Source organism: Lepisosteus oculatus, chromosome 2, assembly GCF_040954835.1.
Source record: "Lepisosteus oculatus isolate fLepOcu1 chromosome 2, fLepOcu1.hap2, whole genome shotgun sequence".
Taxonomy (NCBI): Eukaryota; Metazoa; Chordata; class Actinopteri; order Semionotiformes; family Lepisosteidae; genus Lepisosteus; species Lepisosteus oculatus.
In genome coordinates, this window is record NC_090697.1 from 36,809,533 (window position 1) to 36,832,176 (window position 22,644).

A 22,644-nucleotide genomic window follows, 5' to 3' on the forward strand; every position below is an offset into this window, starting at 1 on the left:
ATGGTGTAGCGGCTTGAGCTCCATGGAACTAGGGGATAGATCTTAAGGACTAATCCCCAGAAAGAGCTTTCCTTGTATTGTAAATGAATATAAGTCCGATTATATTTGACTCTCCTTCAGGCACTGTTTTCTAAGTTTCTACTACTTTTCAATGCATTTGACAGAGGGTTTGAAACTTTAAGAGATTTGTAACATCACAGGTTTTAGTGTTATAATTTCTACGAATGCACACTTGCAAAGCCCTGTCATGCTGAAATGAAAACCCCAAAACAGAGAAACTATCCACTTTTACAACATCTTTAAAATATCTTGATTTTTTTTTTTGCACCAGCGTCAGTGTCAGTCCCTGCATGACGCACCAGATTCCAAACTTTCTGCTGCATTTTGCTTTTGGTTTGGTGTCGGACACTTGTTTTTGTATCCTAGCTTGTGGCTGAAGTGTTATATGACACAAAGTCCGGACACCACAACAGCAAGATTTTTTGCTACAAGTACTAGAGGGAACAAAGAACATTCAACAGGCAAGTGGATTCCCTCCACAGTTCACGAAGGCTCTTACCCCTGAGGCATCTGACAAGAGCAGCACAAGTAGAAGGCTTGGATGACAGCACTAAGTCGATTGGCTGTCATGGATATGACATCCTCGCCGTCAGCATAGGCCTCCGGAGCCTCAATGATCACCTCTGCATCCAGCTGGGCCTGGCTTGCAGGTGTGATGGCTTGAGGACGTGCGGTATTGTCACCCACCACTGACGCAGCAGAAGAATCAACTTCTCTTTGCTTTAGTAAAATGGAAGTGATGTTGTTGGCACCTGAAGCTGGATCCCTTTTGTTTTTCTCCAGCTCTGTAGCAATTAAAACCAGCCACTCATCAAGGGAGTGCCAGAGTAACTCCAAAGGCTTTAAGGGAAAAAGAAAAGACATGTCACAAACCCCTTAAAACTAGATAATAAGAAAATTTGCTTTTTGAGACAATTTTGATCTGACTGCCACATATGCTCTTCTATTCCCAAAACAAAAACACGGGAGTATGCTTTCAATCTTTAATGCCCATTTATACAGATAAGGTTTAGCTGTACACTAGGGTATTTGCCTCCCATTTGCATTTCAAAATATCCTTTTAAGACTTTAATTGTGAAAAATGAAAATTTCATGGTTTTCATACACAAGGAATAACACAGGGGAAGTATCAGATGAAAAGCACAGGACCTGCAGAATAGAAAAATTAAAGCTTAGGAATTGGTGCCCTCTTCAGGAAGATATGTCTCACTGCACTTAATACAGAATCGTTTAAACTAGGTCTATGGTCTAGAAAATAAATGAAAAAAACAGGAACAGAAAACTATAAAAAAACAGTTGAAGATCTGTTGGTTTCTAGTTCTAAAAATTCAGATTATCTTTACTGTTCTAAATCATAGGATGAAAACTATTCAGGATATGTGATTCAGTAATCATTTCATTCCTTGCATATTTCAAGCTTTGAAATGTGTTACACACACACACACATTTATGTCCTCTAAATTAGGAGACAAAATCATATATGCTGAGGAAAACTATTTTTACAGATGATAGATTATGCAATATTCTACAAAATAGTAGGGGGAAGGCTGAAATAACAACAGTCAATTAAATAAAAGTTGTAATATCACAATTAAACATGTATATAAGTATTTATATGATACAGAACTGGAAGAAATGTTACAAGAAGGCAATATAGAAATGTTAGGAATTGCAACTAAATATCCACTATGAGTTCCAGCATTCTAGCTGATAAATAAATCAAGTAACTGGAGTACTACATGTGTTTCAAACATAGTATATTAAAATTTAAGAAAATCAGAAAAGGCAATTTGAAAATATGAAAGACAGAAGGGAAAACTAATGATTAAAGATCGCCAGTTGAAATGATTGCCAATTACTAAGATAGTCATGGGGACGTGGTCCAAAACTTACTTCCTGTTCAGGAGAAGTCTGATATATGTTTGCATGCTCTTTGAAACCCGTCTCTTTAACTCCAATAACGTCATTCTTCCTAACGTCATATACTTTTCTGACCTTGAACACTTGACTTCGTGGTGTTTTATTGCCATTGTAACCCATGTCATTTCCATTACTAGGCGAGGAAGGGCCAAGACGGAAGACGTGGCAGAATATCCGCACAATTCTCAACAGACTCTTCATCTGAGCTTCATAATTACTTGATAAGCTACAGAAAGGACAACATGAGAAAGCAAATGAAAAGTATAACTGGTACTTTTTCTTACTGACATTTACAAAAAATATTAATTCCTAGAGGACATACAGAATGTTCTTTTATATTTAGAAAAGAAGTACAGGGCATGTAATGTGGAACGCAGTCATTATCTTGAGTTTATTGTGACAAGTTTGTTTAAAGTCTATGAATTCATTTCTCAAGTGCTGTTGTTTAGCAATAAATGGAATCTAAATTCATGTTAATAACCAAACCTCCAGACCACACATACATAAGGGTCATTAGGCCTTTCTTTCTAGTGGTTGTTGGATTTTTTGAAGAATTATCAATAAACCAATAAAAACCATAACAAATAATCAGGAGATACAGGCAATGGCCAAAAACCTATCTATGTAGTGCCAATAGCTAAAATCTTCATAAAGCTACAATTGCAAGTACAGTGTCTTGCAAAATTATTCATATCCTCACACAGTTTTCGCATTTTGTTGCTTTAAAGTTTGCAGTCATTGAATTTTAAAGTAGTAATTAATATTATATACACAACTTACTAGTCACATTCAAAGCAAAAAAAAAAGTAAAAAGCTAATTTAATTGAAAGAAAAATGGAAAAGTTGTAAATATGAAAAAAGTTATATTTCAGGATTTTCTTTTTAGCTGTTGCTGACATTTACTGCATGTTATCTTACTCTTAGTCTTCAGTTTGAGTATCCAGGCTTTTAAAAACCTATTAAGCTAAAAAATTGTATGCATCATTTTATAATTTCACAAAATGGGACACCACAGGAAAGGTGTGAATACTTTAACAAGACACTACATAAATATCAGTAAACATTTATTATGCATCATGACTTGTCAAGATCTTTCTGACGAACTCGTCTAGAACTAAGAATTTGTTCTAGATGAGGGCTACTTTTGCTATGGCAGGACACATTTGATTTTAATATTCAATACCAAAATCAAAATTACAACAGATAAATTCTCATGCATCCAGGGTGTGACTACTGGGTTTTTGTACCTTAAAAGTTTATGTCCATTTGTTGTGGCAACTTCAGCGAGGCCTGTGAGAATCTTCTGATAATGGCTTTCACTCTGTTGAGAAACATGCTCTAGGACTTGACGAAGCTGGAAATAAAATACAGATACCCTGTATACAGTAAGCTCAATATTTGTCTGATGGAAATAAACAGAATTCATCAATAAAAGCACTATACCATGTTCTCCTTTATATCATCATTTTGTGTCATCTGGATGAGGGTCTGGAATAATCTTCCATGATGCTGTATTAAGATTTCACAGGTTTCCCCATAACCACCCTGTAAACAACACAAAAACACTCAAAAACATACTGTACATACACTGTAAACACATGCATGCAAACCTGCAGCAAATTAATATTCTCTTGTTTAGGTTTAACTCTACATATATACATCAATAATACTGGCACACTCAGACTAAATAAGAATAACTGTCCTTCCTTGAAAAGGCCATTCACTGGAGTCTTCAACACTAAATAAATTTATTGAACAGTACAGAATCCTGAAGCAAAAAAGACACTCTGAACTCTGCAGCCCGTTCAAACCTGCACACAGAGGTCCAGTGGAGTGATCCCATTTTTATCTGGCAGGTACTTGGCTCCCCTTGACAGCAGAATCTGAGCCGTGTCTCTCTGGCCATGGCTGCACAAAACAGAAAGCAACCTTAGGAAAACAAAGCTTCATATTTGCTCACTTTACTATGCTATGGTGGAACAGTGTAAACTTGTGTCTCCGTAGCCAAAAGTCTGCTTAACTCAACACCACTGACAAATTCCCAAGTGTCACACCAGTGGCATCTCGACAACAATTTTTTTTACCACGGATTGAGGAGTCTGAGTCTACGAGTTTGAATGAAACAAAAGTAATAATCTCAAAATCCCAAATGAAGTGTATCCCATCCTCTCAGCTTCGCTTTTTGATCAGGTGGTTCACAGAATCCATAGTCTTTCATTAAAAGAATTCGTCCTGGAATCAGAAAACAAATATTCTTCCCTGGCAACCTAACATGTGCCACCTTCCCAGAGGGACTGTTTAAACCTGAAATTATGCTGGTATAAACAATAAAAACAATAGGCCTCCCTGTGGCAATGCATTTCAGTGCCACCACTTTGATGAAATGATCCATCTGTACCTATGATTTAGGGGTAAGTCCTGAGAGACAATAAAGACGATTTGCATAATGGCATTGTTATTTGTGGCCAAAAACCAGAATCATACTTGAAAGAACAATGCCATCTGTCAAGGGCTATGGCAGTGTAAAGACGGGCAGATTTGACTAGTGACACTGTGAACAACAGCACCAATTTGTTTGTCCTGGAATCTGCGTTTCAACCTGGGAGGCTACATTCCTGACAAGTAATGAAAGGGGTCTTTAAAATAAAAACAACTTCCCCTGTGCTAATAGGTGCAAAATTATACTCAGCTGACGGAAACCATTTCAAAACTGATCTACTTTGGCATGCCCATCAGGCACAAGATGCAAAGCAAGACTATATCCTCGATGAGACACCCGGAACCCACATATATCAGTCCCACATGCATGGGGGCGTAATAATGAGACCTTTTGAAACAATGAAAGAAAACTCAGACAAACCCCTTTTAACAAATTAGAGCACGCACACTCCATAGAGACAGTGTCAAATCTGAACCCTTACCATGAAACACGGAAGCCAATTCAACATGTTTTAAGCTACTTTACAGGGGAACCAAAAGCACACTTAATGTTCTGTTACTAATTTGAGTGATTTTGAGAAGATCAGAACTATTTATTTTCAACAGTAAATAAGTTTAAAAAATAAGTTATTTAGTACAGTATATCTTTTTAAAGCACTCAACAGAAATATAATGATTCTGAGCAGTCTACAATAGCTCTAGTGTTTAAATGTACTAACATCTAGCATCCATTTGGCTAAAAGAAAACACACTGTAACAGAAAATGTAAAAGCTGAAAAACGATTATGAATACTGAACCTCTTCCACTTCTGAAGTGGTGTTGCCAACTAAAGTCAAATTATAACAGTGCCCAATACTCTCCCACATCCAATAATAATGAACTGACCAGTGCCAATTGTCTGATCTTAAGATACAACATGACTCATTTGAAATAATTCCCAACTTCATTGAAGATGTATTTTAGGGTCTAGTGTTATTAAATTGCAAATAAAGCATTTCTGGAAATGGAAATTAAAAATTCTGGAAATTATGGTACATGGAAAGATAACTTCACGTACTTCCTTCCCTTAAAAAAGCGACAAACTCCATGTCAGAGGAGTGCAAGTTGTGTCAGTGATTTCCGTGCTAATTAGCAATCAAAATTCAATGTTGTATATGTTCATGGATCTACTCACGTACATATTAAAATTCAGGATCTTTTTATTTTATACCTGCATGCAAAGTACAGAGGGGTGGCTCCTGAAACATTGGGTCTGTTGATATCTGCACCACTGTCCAATAGACAAAGCACTGTCTGCAACAACAACAAAAAGACAAAAAAATAATCAAATACAGATTCCTGTTTTCTCCTTTTAACAAATGCAAATTAATTCTTCCTTGAGGAAAAACTAAACAGAAGATAAGCATATGGTTAGTCCAGAAAGATTAAAGAGGTGCCTCTAATGATCCATGGGTGAATTCTTCCTATCTTTTTGCAAGCTATCGTTTCATTAGAGGAAACTAAATCCAACAGCATTCAATAAATTTTGTGGTAAATCTAGCATCTGAAATAATCTTACCTTAAACTTTTCTCATTATCCATGAAAAACAGTCACTACTGATTTCATTACTGCTAATTGGTTTTCATGCATCTAAAACCAGCTACATCTAACAGTCTGCAAAACCTTGTTAAAAGAACTTGTTAAAGGAGCTAGCCAAAACATTGGTGCAGAAACCAAGAAAGAACAGGAATTTACTTGACACTCTATAGGAAAACATGATTAGTGACTCCACAATTTTGATCAAAGACAAGATGCACTAATTGTATTTTATTTTAAAAATACTCTCAACAAGGACTCTAGGAAAAGTTGGGAAGGTTTTTAAAATGATAAAGCCAGTGGTAATTAACAAATCATTGCTTGTTTTGGTATTTCCATTTGGTAATAATGCATTTTAATTATGAAATTCTGCCAATATGATTTGTGAATTCACTGGGTGTTTATTTTTATTTTCATTACTTCTATTTAACTCAGGAGATCATTTTCAGGCAGACACCCTGAAAAATGTGATTTTTTTTTTAACAACCAGGCAGGTCTTTAAACAGTTTTAAAACAAAACAAAGAAAAACTGATAGCCATAATTAAAGTTACAACTACACTTATTTAAGCTTGAGAAGCTGACCTACCCCAACACAGGGAGATGATGCAGCATTGTGCTTTTGTGTCACTTCATAATATCACAGAGACATAGAAACATTGTCTACATATTGCACTCAAAACGCCTTCAGACTATTTAAATACATATATCAATAGAAATTTGTTCCATTCTTTAAATGTGCAGATGAAAGTGATATATAAAATGTGGAATGCAGCCCAAGAATAAACTTCCCCATCTACTCATGATTCTAATACATATTAATCACAATCAGATTTTATTTTGGAATAATGATTTTTAATAGTTTTTTTATATTATATATAAAATTGTCATCATGTCATGTCATTTGCCAAACTGCATTATACCATACGGTGTCGTGGGAAGCCGGAGCCTACCCGACAAGCAACAAGTGCAAGGCAGAGTACACCCTGGACGGGGAGTTAGTCCATCGCAGGGCAAGTGCAAGCCAATCAAACATGGGGACAATTTGGAGGCCACAGTAAAGGCTGGGGGGGGAAATTTGGCCTGGACACTGGGATAACTCCCTACTCAAAGTGAGAAATGCCTGGGGATCTTTATTGACTTCTGAGAGTCAGGACCTCAGTTTAAGTCTTATCCGAAAGATGGCGCCCACTACAGTATAGTGTCCCCGCCACTAGACCAGGGCCTTAGGACCCACAAAGACCACAGGGTGGGCGTCCTCTGCTGGTCCCACTAACACCTCTTCCAGAAGCAACCATAGCTTCCCAGGAGGTCTCTAATCCAGGTACTGACCAGGCTCAACCCTGCTTAGCTTCAGTGGGCTGCCAGTTGAGAACTGCAGGGTGATATGGCTGCTGGCCCATATAAAACTGTATAATACATAATTTAATAACCGTACTTTTGAAGAATTTAAATAATTCTCAGGAACAGAGGCAAAATTAGGGCAAACGCTCTACAGTCATAAAAAAACAGAAACTGTACTGTTTTATGCCCATTTTGACAGGCCACGTGCAGCGCAGTTTGTCCCATTGCATCCTCCACATCTACATTAGAAACATGCTGCACCAGATCATGAAGAAGTTCAGTTCGTCCATTGACAGCCAACCAATGGATCTGGAGAATGACAGAATAAGGACACAAAACTGTGAACACACAATCACCTCCAACATCTGTGACAATAAGAAATTTTAAATTACAGAGCCCAGTCACTGCAAGGCTTAAAACAAAATCTGAAATAGAAAACAGAGATTTAACACCTTCCTATTACAACGTAACATTTATTATTATTATTATAGGCATTTATAGGTCCAGTTTTGGGGAACACAGAATACCCCAAATACTGTAAAATGTGTTTCTTATCTCACAGAAATGTCTCATTTCTTTTGTATTCTTTTCATTTAAGATGTAATGATTTTACATGATCCTCTTTACCACTGATGCTCTCTGGGACCAACTAGCACATATTTCCACATGTTCTGGGAATGTGTAATGTGTAATAGCCAAATATATCTAGAAACATTCAATAAATGTTCTGCCAGGTACAATTATCACTGATGTTCCTCAAAACCCATGACAACTATGACTTTGTGACCTGTCCCAGCTTGATTTTCTCCAATCACAAGGTTTTTCAAGATACAATAAGTTATCAACAGCTGACAAGCAATCCTACAGGAATGCATTCAGACGGATGTACCCTTAATTTATATCTGGATCCATTCTTTCCTGTTCATACGTATGGAGAGGAACAACACCATTTCCTAATGCCAGCCTGATCAGCACCAGCTCCAGCTGCTCCAGCTTTTCTTGTGCTCAGCTTGTTCTGATGCATTTTATTAACTGTATACACTGCTTTGTATAAATGATAAGCTCTTTATATTTGTACTTTTAAAAAAATAACGAACAACCTCATAAACATACAGTAGGCATAACTTCTCTTACTGAATGTTAAAAATAAACTTACTGCAGTTAATCCTTCATTATTGCAAATGTTAACATCTGCATTATATTCCAATAACTTTCCCATGCACTTCTTTTGCCTGTAAAAAATGACAAAAAAATCAAAGCAATGACTTTGTTGCACTAATTCATCACAAACGTACTAGCTGATCACTATATGAGTTCCAATGCAAGTGCAGCATGTAATATACTAATTGAAGAATATCAATAATGTAAACATTAAAAATACTTATGTAATTGTAGCACCATTGGAAAAGGAAAACAATGCCACAGACTCGCAAGATCCCTCAGCCCAGAAACTCTGCTACAAAAAAGGCTTATGCTTTCTAAGATACATTGTCAGTACCTTAGATAAAAGATACAGTGTCGGTATTATTCATATTTATGTACATTTCAATGATTTGTTACAAATCGCACACACCTGACCCTCTTCTGACTACAGGTTCCTATCAAATCAAGTACTGTTCCTATTTTTTTACTCTCTCCCCACCTATTATTTATTTTTCAAAAAGGTTTCCTCTTTATATCCCGCTAACAGACTAGAAATGGCTAAGACAGCATTACCTTCTTGATACTAAAGCAGCTATCATCACAGGGAAATATCAAATTAGTAATATAGCCTTCCAGACATCTGCTATTTGAAACCACATATAGTACCTTCAGTATAGAGTATACTCACACACTTGGATTTTTTCAGTTATGTTGCAAATTCAATTAGAAATACATCCCATACGTATGGGATATTTTGTCACTGACCTAAACTAATCATTTGATTACATTTAAGTGGAACAAATGTTCTGGAAATATTTACATGTAATTTGAAAGAAAACACTGAAATGTCTTGATTTTATAAGTATGCAATGCCTTTGCTATGAAACTCCAAACTGAGCCCAAGCACATCTAATTCCCATATGAGATCACAAGCATACTGCTTTAAGATGCCGTTAATTTTTTTTTATACAATGCACTTTGCTTTTTAAAATCCATTTTGAAGCATCTGAGTGGATTTATTATATTTTCTCGAAGTAATAATTTGGCAACACAAACAATGGACACAACAAATGGAAGACCCAAAGCACCTTAAGGCTGAATGAACAAATCTGAGTATTTTCAGAAGAATTTGAAAAAAACTGGTTTTACAGTTCATACCCATTTCTAGCTGCCAAATGAAGTGGTGTACAGCCTGAAATGTCTTGGTAGTTGGGATTGGCTCCTTTCTTCAAGAGTAAAATAAGGCATTCCACGGAGCCACAACTATTAAGGGATAAATAAAATAGTTTTATTTAAAACAGAAGAATAAGCTTTGTGCAGCTCAATATGCTCTTCAAAAAATCCCTTCTCATTACAAATGGTATGAAACGATAGAAAACAACACACACTAACAACATAAAGACTTAAAATGTTTCCTGTATTTTATTGCATGGATCCATAATTTTAAAGAAGAAGAACACAACCTATTTTTTTAATGCAAAACTGTCATCATGAAAATTGACCTATAATACATTTAATTCTATTCGCACATCCCTATTTCACTGAAACGTGCAAATACAGCCATGTGCTACTCAAGATGTGAACAGGCAGTCCTTTGTGTCAAACATCTATAAATTTGAATTTAAATTTGTACATTTGAATTTACGTCCTGTAACTATGTCAGACCTATAGGTTTTGGGATTATGTTGAAAAGTGAAGCAGTCTTATTTTTTCCTGTAGTGAATAATATCACTTCTTACTTTGCTGCAATATGTAGCAAGCTTCTCTTTACACGTCCAAAAGCATAATTGACATCAAACTTGGAGTTTAAAAGTAGTTCTGCAACAGACCTAGGAAACAAAGAAAAGAGCAATTATGAAATACCTTTTCCACAAAAGACATGTATTTCAGCCCTTTCATACATATCCGAAAAGGGATTCTAACCTGAAATGAGTGTATAATTTAACTTTTATACCTTGAGGCTTCTTAAGTATATTAGTGTTTTTAAATTATTTTGACATGATGAGGGTAATTAACCACCTGTCTTTTCACCTACTAATACCAATAATAAATCTATACTCACCTATGCTGGTCTGCCATTACCATTGGCATTAAAGTGTACACTGCTGTTTCATTGTCTGTTCAGAGAAAAGATATTACAAATAAATAACTGAATAATTAATATTACATGTACACACTGCTATGAAAAAAATGTCACATAGTCTGAATGGATCTACTTATTTCCCAAGACTTTTCAAACTTCATGCAGAAACACAATATTTTGGTGATCTTCTACTGAACATTTCGCCTTTATTTTAAGATAACGGTTATTATTAAGATTTGAATTTTGTAGTCTAAAAAGTACAACTGTAGCTTTGAGAATGAGAAGAAAGGAACACATTATGTTAATAAAGAGGAATACTTGGCAAACAATCAGATGTGAATGATAATTGTTATGGATTAGTTCAGGGTTTATCAACTATCGGGCCCTTCTATTTTGATAAAACCAGCTTCTTAATTGCTAAATCCCCCTACCTCATTATCAGTTTAAAAAACAAGGAGTGATACCTGTTGAAAAATAAACATTCTACCATATGAAAAATAAATCAGTTAGAGTCCACCAAGGAAAGGTCTTTGACTGCAGCACAGGCAGAGCCCTATAACCCAGACATAATTTGTACAAGCCTTGGTTATGTCATTAACTAAGATTGTGGATCCCCCAAGGAGCAGAGCACAGTTTGCAAAGTGCCACCACAGTTAAGTTATCTTGAGTGGAACAGATTTTGCATGGCTTGCCATTAAACAATGTGTCCTGGGACCTGTTGGACATTTGCAAACTTAAATCAAAATGTGAAACACTCCACTGATCAGTGACAACTCTCCTCTAAGACACTGTATAGAGTTCACAAGGTATCCAACGACTAATGGCTTTCAATGGCTTTGAAATGCAGACATGTCAGAGGAGTGAATCCATAGGTTACCAACTTGTAAGATTAACAACCAGCAATTCCAAACTTGCTAGGTAATTCTGGGCAATTACGAACACATAAACAAAATCAGTCTGGCTTCCACCCTGTTCATAGAATTAAATCAGTCTCAATCGGTAAACAGTGTGCTTGTATCGTCTGAAATCTCCCAAGGCCTCTTCACCTCCTGTCTTTTCTCCGTCTTCTGATAGAGATTAAACCACTTTTTGATTCATAACCTGCTTTTCAAATTAGCAATGCAATGCATCAAAGAAACAGTGGATATGTTACCACTCATTTTTACACGAATAAACTGTACTTGTGATTGACAGGGATACCTGGTGATTGAGCTTATGGACAACCTTGTCTGCTGTGACAGTATGTCTTCACTGATTTGACACAGCAGTGAATAACAGAAAATGCCCGCTACATTTTCCACTGAATATAGCTGCAGGCTAGTGAAGGTCATTACCAATTTATCCTGCTGGATTTTCATTCTTGCTCCCATTTCAGTTGTCAACATTTTAACCAACAACCACATGACTGCTATCTAGCTAGCTTTGTGCTTTATCATGCAGCATAATTAAAACCTAGAAAACTGCACTTTTACAAGCCTCTAAGCAAGACTCTGATGCATTGGAGCAAAAACCCAATGTGTAAAAAATTTGTGTCAGAACCCGTCATACAAGTTTGCATTATAAGCTGTTTCACCAAGCAGTTGATGATCCACTGTGGACATAAAAGATATTACTAAAGTGCATGAGGTAAAAGTCCGAAGCAAGGTCTAGTGCAGTTTTTATTCAGTGCAACAGTACTCAAGATGAAGGCAGTAAGACGCTATCTTTGTTTACAGAGGAAGTCCATCACAATATTGACATTGCATTGTCACAAAATATTTAACTACAAAGTTCAAAAAGACCAGACAAAATAGTGGAAAATATGTAATTATGCATGCATTCACTGTTTTACTGGATTGAACTGTATTTTAATTTATTGTACTTGTATAGTTATTCATCCTATCTATCACTATAGACTTCGTAATATAAGTGAAACCACCCTGACTCTAGCATGCTGATGATGCTGCAGTATGTGCCTTAATATTAGATGTGCAGCCTTTAGCCTTGCAGTGGTTTGAGGATTGTGACACTGAAATCGTCTGTTCTACCTTATCATACAGGGTTGAAACATGGAAAACACACAGCAGATGCTTTTAAGGACTGGAGTCGTATCACCAATCATGGTTTTACGCATCAAGTGGGACGACAAGCACGGGAGCTATAAACATCCACCATCAGATCCAGTTGTTGGTCACGTCATCCTGATGTCAGTCTCCAGGCTCCCAAAAAAGGTTCTGTTCTTTCGCCAAATTTGCCAAAGCAATTATACCAGGGGAAGACAGAGAAGTGTTTCAAATATACCTAAAAGTAATATTTATATCACCTCCTGCAAGAATATCGACAATGACATTTAATCGACTTAGCTGAAGAAGAATATCTAGAAAGGACCCCCAGCAAGCTGAGACCCAAAGGCGTCAGAGCAAGAGCATTAAAAAGAGTTCACATGACCAGATTGCACAATACATGATGAGATACCTCCACATTCAATAGAGTGCTCAGTTTGCCAGAGCATGTGGTTCTTGTATTTGTCATGTCAGGTGCCTTCAGGTTCATGAAAGACAATAACCCTGAACAGGGGAGGATAGTTTTTGAATAAATATAAGCTTCCACTACTTGAAAGCCTAAAAATCCTTACAATAATAAAAACAGAATAAAATAACAGTTACAAACTAAAGAAGTCTTTCAGCTCATGTACCTCATTCATTTTTAACAGCTATTTGATCCAAGGGTCTCTTCTAGCTGTGCAACTAATGGCTTGAAGGACAAAATAATTCTTTAAATGCACAAATCAGAAACTATCTACCAATCCAAATAATACAGTTTTCTTCCACATATCAAGGTTACTAAGATGACTGCAGTTTGCACTCCATCTACTCTTAACAAATGATATGTAAATTCTATTTGCTTTTCACCATTTTGTTTTTGCTTTATTGCAGCTTTCAAACTGATTCTTTGTGAGACCCTCTCAAGGTTTTTTCTTATCTCCCTTGCAACAATGAACACAACAAATAAAAGATGAAAAACAAGGCTGGATGACCTTTGAAAAATCAGCATGTGCCGTTTAAAAATAACTTCCATTTGATAAAGTGTAAGATAAAGAGCCAGTGGCAGTTGCAGAAATGAAACTACAACAGGAAAATGTATTGATTTTGAACTCTGCAATATAAAAGGCCCAAATGCACTGGTCTAAAACTCTTAATTCACAGATAAAAAGAAAAATCAATTACAACACTGAACATGTGCAGATACATCTATACATTCATAGGTCACGAAGATCACTTCATACAATACATTATCCTCAGTAATAAACTGAATGTGTGCCACTCAGTGACAAGCAAGTAAATCACATCAAGTTAACTAACTGTTGTCCAAATACTTTGCACATATGTGAGATTTAGAGGTTTTAAAATAGTTTGGAATAGAAATAAAATAATAGAAAACAGGAAACAGCTCCATGGGATTCCAGGCCTTAAAAATGTGAGTGAACTAGAAGAATGGTGTTGACTGGTCAGACTTGTTTTTGGAAAACAACACTTGGCAATAAAGGTCACTTCCTGCTTTTCCCCAGCTGTTTGTCAGGTTAGGCTAAAGCATGCCTGAGACTTCGTACTGGATAACGTGGTTAAGGAATGGATGGATAGTCTTGATGTGATTTGTGAGTGTTTGGAAAGCTGAATCAATACAGCCAGCTGAAATAGCACAATACATTCTTCATGCACAGCCCTCAAACCCATGAACTTCATTAATGTGAGAGCTGTCTGTAATATGGGTATTTTATTGAGTTTCTTATATTCAATTTCTTAATATTTACTGTATAATTTTTGACTTGAGTTTCCAAGTTTATTCCTTGGTTCTTTGAACTTTAAACTTTTTGTTAACAATTTGAGTTTTGAAACCACTTCCTGGGCTGACTTACTAGAGTGCAATTTGTCTCTCTGTTGCAAAACACTTAGTGAATGAATCATCCATAGACTTATGAATCAATGTTGAAATAATTCTCTAAAAAAGAACAAATCATTGGCAAACTGCACAACACAATTTACCAGCATGATCTTTGGTTAAATTAACCTTTCATTTTCTAAGGTCTGAGCGGCCTAGAATGTTTTGTGCTTGGCCGTGCTCCTGTGCAGTTTACAGGGAACAGAGTATGTGACAGTTGTTCACATGTGACAGTAAAATAAGTTGTTTGTCTCACTAAACCAGATTAGAAATTAATAATAGGAATGTTACAACAACATCGTCTGTTTTCAATTTACATGTATGCTTTCTAGGGTGGCATGGTGGCACAATGGTTGTCATTGTTGCCTCAAACCACTGGGACCTTGAATTCAATTCCCGAGCTGGGGTTCTATCTGGAGTTTCACAATTCTCCCCTTCATGTCTGGGTACTCTGGTTTCTTCCCACAGTTCAAAAACATAACTGGTTCTGGGAAAATTGACCCTAAGTGTGTCTGAGTCTCTTGCCCCGAGATGGACTGGCACCCTGTCGAGAGTGTACCATTGTGTCCATTGCTTGTCTGGATAGGCCTCAGCTCTCCCACAACCCTAAATTGTAAGAAGCAGGTAGAAAATACATGGATGTATATTTTCTGGATAGGCATGCGTCTGCAGTAGTAAATGACTTTGTAGCCTAATCTATGGAAGCCCGTTTCCACCAGGGAGTAAAAAAAAAAAAACACGCTATGGTATCTCGCAATAGCAACTCAATATCTCAGAATTGCAACTTAAAACCTCAGAATTATGACTTTATATCTCTCATTTGCGACTTCGAAATGCCCATTTCATTTTCTGTCCTTTTGTAATTGTAATGGATTCGGGTTCTAGGGCTTGTGCCACCCTACTTCATGCCTCACTGCATTGGCTCAAACCCAGGTCTTAACAGCTGAGCTAAAGAAGACTGGTGGCCAGCATCCCTGTTATGCACAGGGGAGAATGGTGCTGTCACCACACTGCAACAAGATCGTACAACCTGAATGTCGGCCATTCCGTCACACTATACTCATAAATCGTACAGGATCATAGGATCTATAGGCCTGAAGCCTTGTCTTGTACAGTGCCCTGATAAAAATCAAATTAATAACACTAACTTTTATGGAATCCCATTTCCACCAGTGAGTCTTCCATAGCAACCGGATGGAATAGTGGACAGTGGTCTTTTTTAAAAGGTTTTATTTAAACACCAGAAATACAAAAATGGAGACAGAACGTGAAAAAATATACAGAAATAGACACTTCACATCCATAGGAATTCCTATTATAAAAGCTGAAACTTGTCCTTTTTACATATTTCCATTGTATGTCTTGCCGTTTGATTCTTTAAATGTCTAATAGAATTTAAGTAAAATTGTACTTTAAGAGTAAAAAGGGAGCAGTATGAGACCATTTACTTTTATGGGTGAAGTATTTCGCCAACATAATTAACAAATTAATAATATAAAATATCAAAATCTTTAAATTTAACATTTACCTTTAAATGTTAAACAATAACATTTTGGAAACCTATCCAAAACAATTTTGGTACAATTCCTTTTTTTACTTAAAAAGAAAGTCTTCTTTAGCTCAGCTGGCAAGACCTGAGTTCGAACCCATGCAGTGAGCCATGAACTAAGGTGGTAGTGGCAAGGGCAGAAGCCCTAGAACCCAAATCCGTTACAATAGCAAAAGAATAGACAATGAAATGTGGGCTATTTTGAAGTTCAAAATGTGAGATAAAAAGTCGCAATTGTGAAATATGAAGTCGCAATTGCGAGAAATAAAATCGCAATTCTGAGATACAAAGTCACAATTGCGAGATACCATAGCACGTTTTTACTCCCCGGGAGAAACGGGCTTTCATAGGTATCAGATGGTCAGGGCCAGTTCAGTATTATGATAGCAAGCCTAGCAGCTGCTGTATTTTGATGGTATACCAGTTTCCTCTTTGACCAAAATTTCCAAACTTATGTCACCAGTATGATGACCAAATTTCAGTCTGGGTTTACACAGTCTGGCCTATCTAAACTTCACCCTCTCTTTTTTTTTGCTCACTTATTTACCTAATTTCCTACATAGTAGGGATACTGCAGCATAATGGCTGCCTATATATAAAGCATTATATAAATGCAAAGAATTATTATTGTTATTAAAAAAGAAAAATTGAACATAAAAGTAATGCACACAGGAAACTAGAAAACACTGATACCACATGAGAAATAAATTACTATTGTGCATGTTAAGAACACATTTGACTTTTATTTAGCTTGTTTGAAAACATGAAAAAGATATATCCTTGTCCTTTATCCTGTATTTTTGTCACTTCACTTGTTTCAACGGTACTATTCCATGTTGCCAACATAACAAAAATACTAAGACATGACATATAAAATGTGGTTCTGTATTTCAGGCATTTAACAGAGACAAATGAAACAATGATGGTAAATGCCATGTTTGCAAAAAAATACATAGTTTTATGCATTCCAGCAGAATGGTATATTCTGAGGGTACAATAAAAGGTATTACAGTACTTCTTGACCAAGTTCACTTTTAAAATGCAACGAAAATTCATGCCAGAAATGTCACTACCATAGTATAAATGTCTGATATATCAAGAGCCAGAACTACTGTACATAGACAAATTTGGAAGCGGGAATTAAACACTTATGCTGAAGTAATTCCACAGTGCCTTCAAAAAAGCTGTCATGGATAACTGTTTTTTTTAATGAACATCATCATACTTCTCCTGTAAAAACAGCTTTCATGAAAGATATGAATGTGACAATGTTATACCTCACACCTTAAGATTCCTTACTAAGACTTGATTCCAATTGTTGATTAAACATCTCTGGGATGCCCTTATCCCAACTTTAGATAAGGGGGGGGGGGTTCTAATCACATTTACAAAACCATGCTATTTACAGTCCTGACAGCTGATCCACGAGTTAAATCCTTCACTTTCTTTCAACCCAGATGCTAGACATTTTGCTGTTTTTTTCCTAATTATTTATTTCAGCTTCATAGCCAGAACCTCTTCTACTTGTTTTGTTTGGATACAAAAACTACTGTTGCACAAAGATTCAAAATAAGCAGCAGAACATCACTCATATATAGGTGTATAAACTGCATTAGCTGCATTCCACAAAGAGAAGTGTTTCAATCTGGTTTGAAGAACACTTGTGTACACAGCTGTGGCTGAATAACAGGTACTGTTATATAAATACCTGTTATAACTTTGTCTACAAAGGAAGAAGTAAAGGTTTATTCCATCCTGAAAAAAGAGAAAGTCTGGGCTGTGGAGCCTTCCTCAGGTGTTATTCAGGCGAGTGTTTCGGCTGTGGAGCCTTCTGTGTTTCTTTTCAGCATGTAATAAACTTAAACTTGTTCCTTTGGAGCCTATGTGTGCCGATGCAGCTACCTACTTGAACTTCAAAAAGTTTGTCTATCCTGCTACACAGGTCTACTTGACTGCCTTGCTGAAGGATACTGCTTAAAAGCAATGATCTCAGATATCAAATTGGGTACATAAAGCTAATTAGAAATATATACATCTCCTTTATCAGCCCATAGCATGACTGTCACACACACAAGTTATAAATAACCACAATTTAAAGTAAAATTAGAATTATTATTAATTTAAAGCTGGCATGACTTTGTGCTACCTGTCAGGTCTAAGCTGATGCTCACAACTCTGAATAGTAAGTTTCAACCACAATGAAAAAGGGGGATGAGACACTGTCATTGCGGTACATTAGCTTTCATATCCATCGCTTTGTCCTAGCTATTTGAACAGTTCCCTAATCACAAACACTCTGTAATATTCCATACTGTAGAGTATTCTTCACTGTAACAGAATATTACCAGGAAGCTCAAGTCAATTAAAAGATCAGAAAATACTGGTCCTTAGAGGATCAACAAAACTTAAACTGAGGAAAGAATGAATATACATATACAATTTTCTTGTATTAGGAATTTGTCTTTCACCCCAACTTGCTCTCCATGAACACAGACAAGGAGAGAAGCTTTGGGTCAGAGCACAGGGTCAGCCTGGCACCCATGGAGCAGCTGGGGTTAAGGGCTTTGCTCAGGGGCCCAACAGAGTAGGATTCCTCTGCTGGCTGTAGGATACGAACCGGCCACAAGCGCAGATCCTTAGCCACAGAGCTACTGCACTCTATTTTAAAGTTGTGATGTGCTTGATATAAATCAAATCTCAACAAATTTAATATCTTTAATAATGGCAATACAAGTCTTTAAATTGATATTAACTTCAAACAGCACTGTACAGCACCATACAGTGCAAAAACACTTTATTCAAGGAAATTTTAGGCTGATTTTCAGAGAGCACCCTTCACCGGTTTAGTTTTTTTTTATCTTTTAGTGTACAACACTATTAGAGATGTATTTTATTACTTTGGGTTGTATTTAAAATTATCCATTGTGTTTTACGTTTCCGATTTAATGTTCACTGAAGCAGAATAAAAACAATTGTAACAATACATTATATCAATATAAAGGTGGCAGATCATTAAAGGAGCAGTACCAAATCCCAACTCATTACTGTATTCGCACTTTTTTAATTGAAACGGTTTTATTTATTAATTTACTCTGATAAATCTGTCTTATTAAATTACAATTGTTTTACAATACTAATGTCACTTTCGCATTTATTTAAAAACATAAATTAATCCGTATCCTGTCCATCGGACACTGATTCACCCTGGCAAGTAGGAGAGATGCGTGTGAATCGACCGAACAAAAACCGAACAAAATCATTGCCAATACTTACTGCAGGTTTACTATGGAAACAATTCTTCTACAAGACCAGTAGTTGGATGTGTTGATTTGTAATCAGTGTGAACATATTACAAACCTCACAAGGCCAAAAACAAGTGAGTATTATAAAATTAATCAGTATCGGGATACGTTGTATATATTACGACGATAGTATTTTTTCCATTAGTATTTACTCTGTTGTCAAAAAGAATGGATCAAAAAGAGAGCCTTATTCGTTACTCATCGTGTAGCCTAACTTAGGTATGGCACAACTATCAAAGACCACACAGCCACGATTTATTATAAACACGACAATTAGTGTATTACAATATTCTCTTTACACATTTACACATGCTAACTTTAATTTGATTTTCATGTTTTTCTCTCTTTTTTTTTCAATTCTGTTACCTTCAGGGAGTTCCACAGTCCTGGCTCGTCTCAGTGATCGTGTCAACCTATTCAGCTGTACATTTAACTGCTCCATCGCTCGTTCCATCATAGGTATGAAATGTGAGTTGTGAAAAATAAGCACTTTATAAGCTTATTATTTCAAAGTAACATCACTAGACATATTCAATCATTCTAAATTACAAAAAAACAACCAGAACTATTCAAATTGCAGAGACACCCATCTGTGATTCATTGCACATTATTTCCTTCTATTTGTTTTCCTTTCTTCCTGTTTGCTTTGAACCGCAAAGATACCTGGGTCTTGTAGTTTTATGGGGATTTTTAGACGAGGAATTATTGAAGCTTGACGGGATAGATTCCGACTCCTCCGCTATCCTGTATTGGATAAAACGGATTCAAATGAATAGATGAAGAGAATTATCTGAAATAACTGCACTTTTTTAACATTTTTATTCTGTATTACGCTAACTAAATGTAACCTAGCTGTGCTACTTTCCATAAGAAAAAATGTAGAAACATTTTAGAAATTAAAAGCATGAAGAAGGGACCGTTCGATTATCTAGCCTGCTTGGTGGTTAAGAACTAATTGATCCAAGATAGAAGTCCAGAATAGAATGACTAGGTACTTTCCAGGACAAAGAGAACGGACTATTTTTAAACTTGAACTGACAAGACTAGGAGGGGACCTGATTTACAGTGCCTTGCAAAATGATTATTAGGTTTCTTAGGGTGTTTCATTTGGCTGCTAGGAACAAATTTAGCTAAAGTGTTTAATTGAGCTCTTTTCATTAGTTACATTTCTTTTATATATATTCCTTAAATTTAGAAATGTGTCCTAATTTTGCCCTTTTATGTTATATTTAAGAACAATTCTCAATAGTAACCACAATAACTGCCACTGTAAACATTAATTTCATAAAGCTTTCTACAAAGATCCTCTCCAGAAACGTTACTTTGTAATATTATAGTTCTACAGTACGTGGTTTGAGGATATGCATTGTGTGAATGGGTATGATTTTGTACAACTACTTCAATCCTCAAAAACATTTATAAAATAACATATATTTGCATTTAAACAAGTATTTGTTTTACAAACAGGTTTGTGCTGAAAAATCATGTTTTATACATTCTGAATCTTGTACAGAGTTTGCATCATAATCCATTATAATACCTGTCAACATTAAACATTGCTCATAATGATAATAAAAAGAAGATGCAGCTTGAGGGGCAGGTCGTTTAGAAATCTTTCTGATTTTAATAATTATAAAATAAAAAGATAATTCTTCTATCAGTTTTTAGGCTTTACACTTGCGATCTTTTCTTAATCTGAATTTTCTAGGGGAGTTACAGATAATGCTTCCTCAAATGGTTTTCTGAGACTTGTCTAATGCAAACTGAATAAAATGTAAAAAATCTATATTTTATTTCTCATAACAATTTTTTTACTATAAATTTCAACAAAGATCACATTCAAGGATATATTAATTGATGCAGGTGTAACACATTGCATTACACCTGTAATAATTACATGCTGTCTTATACTCCAGCACTGAGACCATTACACAAGTACACTTCATGGAAAAAGGAGACAAAGCTAATACAATTTGAAGTGATGAATTTGATAAAGGGTTTACTGACAGTGATGAAGAACAGACCTGACAGGTAATCGAGAATTAGTGTGAATAGACAATTATCAACAAGGCATTCATTTATTCTGGAACAAGTAAAAAAGAGAAAGTTTGGGCTGTGGAGCCTTCTTCAGGTGTTATTCAGGTGAGTGTTTCAACTGTGGAGCCTTCTGTGTTTTTTTTTTCCAGCATGGAATAAACCCATTACTTGTTCCTTTGCAGCCTACGCATGCTGACGCAGCTACCCACCTGAACTACATTCATTGTCATATTAGTATATTCTTCCTTCCTTATTTAACCACTGAAATTGTGATAAGAGCAGTCTTATAGCAATAAATAAAAGTGTGAGCTTGTTGTAGAATGATTGTTATTAGTTATCACTTGATTCTGAGGTGGTTATAAATGCACAGTGATAAAAAATTATAATCAGTCATCCACAATCTAATCCCTAAAAGATTTTGTATAAGGTTTTTTTCAATTCTTCATTTCATTTATTTCTTGTTGAATATCTAAAAATGTAGGCTGTAATATTGAAAATAAACCTGTAGATGTCGCAATTGTGCTGATAGGAGGGATAAATAAATATAACAAAAGAAATAAGAGAATATCCTGCCTTTTCAGTTGTTTGTGCTTTGAAATACCAAAACCCCATCAATTTCTGCCATTAGGCCATTTATCAAGATGAAAAGTCTCTGAAACAAGCAATACTGACAAAGACAAGGACAGGAGGTTATTGTATTCTTATTATTTTATTTTAAATACAGCTACAATTTTCTATATGTTATTTGTAATTACTGTTATCTAAACAACTTTCTTTTTAGAATTACAAAGCACAACCATTAATGTCACACTGAAATTCTGAAATGTATTTAACTGAAAATGAAGCAAACTTAACATTATCTAAATTTTGATATTGTACTTTACGTCAAAGCTTATAAGATTTGAATCTCTCCTGTGCTTTTAAAGAATATATGTATAAATCATCCTCACTTGTATTGTTATCAATAGATTACTTGAAATATTCATGATATCATGTTTAGGGAATAACATTCCAATATTAGTCTTAAATATATTAGTCTATGTCTATTGTTAAATTATCTGGACTGTAAAAACCTGAAGGATGATTTCTTTCTACTTCAAAAATCCAAGTCAAGAAGAAAAGCATGACCTGTACATTGAAGAACAATAGAAATATTACTTCAAAACACAGTCTTCTGAATATTGATTATATGTTGATAGCCTGTCACAGATTTACTACAGACATATTTGGTTCTATCCAAAATTCATTCTCTATTGTGATGGATGTTATAATAC

The 22,644-nt window shown here is 35.6% G+C and overlaps 1 protein-coding gene across 4 annotated transcripts in view; it reads right to left on the reverse strand.

The window, feature by feature from the left end:
• Window positions 1–19,963, reverse strand: part of hace1 (HECT domain and ankyrin repeat containing E3 ubiquitin protein ligase 1) — a 56,176-nt gene extending 36,213 nt beyond the window's left edge. For 3 of the 4 annotated variants that reach the window (XM_015351066.2, XM_015351063.2, XM_015351055.2), the window contains exons 1-12: window positions 19,700–19,963; window positions 10,544–10,598; window positions 10,221–10,310; window positions 9,640–9,744; window positions 8,495–8,570; window positions 7,516–7,647; window positions 5,631–5,713; window positions 3,792–3,888; window positions 3,424–3,525; window positions 3,228–3,334; window positions 1,954–2,206; window positions 560–900 (exon numbers count right to left, since the gene is read on the reverse strand). In XM_015351066.2, the coding sequence (XP_015206552.1) occupies window positions 560–900; window positions 1,954–2,206; window positions 3,228–3,334; window positions 3,424–3,525; window positions 3,792–3,888; window positions 5,631–5,713; window positions 7,516–7,647; window positions 8,495–8,570; window positions 9,640–9,744; window positions 10,221–10,310; window positions 10,544–10,598; window positions 19,700–19,790 (1,532 nt within the window). In that variant the 5' untranslated portion in view covers window positions 19,791–19,963. The remainder of the gene's footprint in view (window positions 1–559; window positions 901–1,953; window positions 2,207–3,227; window positions 3,335–3,423; window positions 3,526–3,791; window positions 3,889–5,630; window positions 5,714–7,515; window positions 7,648–8,494; window positions 8,571–9,639; window positions 9,745–10,220; window positions 10,311–10,543; window positions 10,599–19,699) is intronic. The other variant, XM_006625958.3, reaches the window with a different exon arrangement.
• Window positions 19,964–22,644: the final 2,681 nt, after the last annotated feature.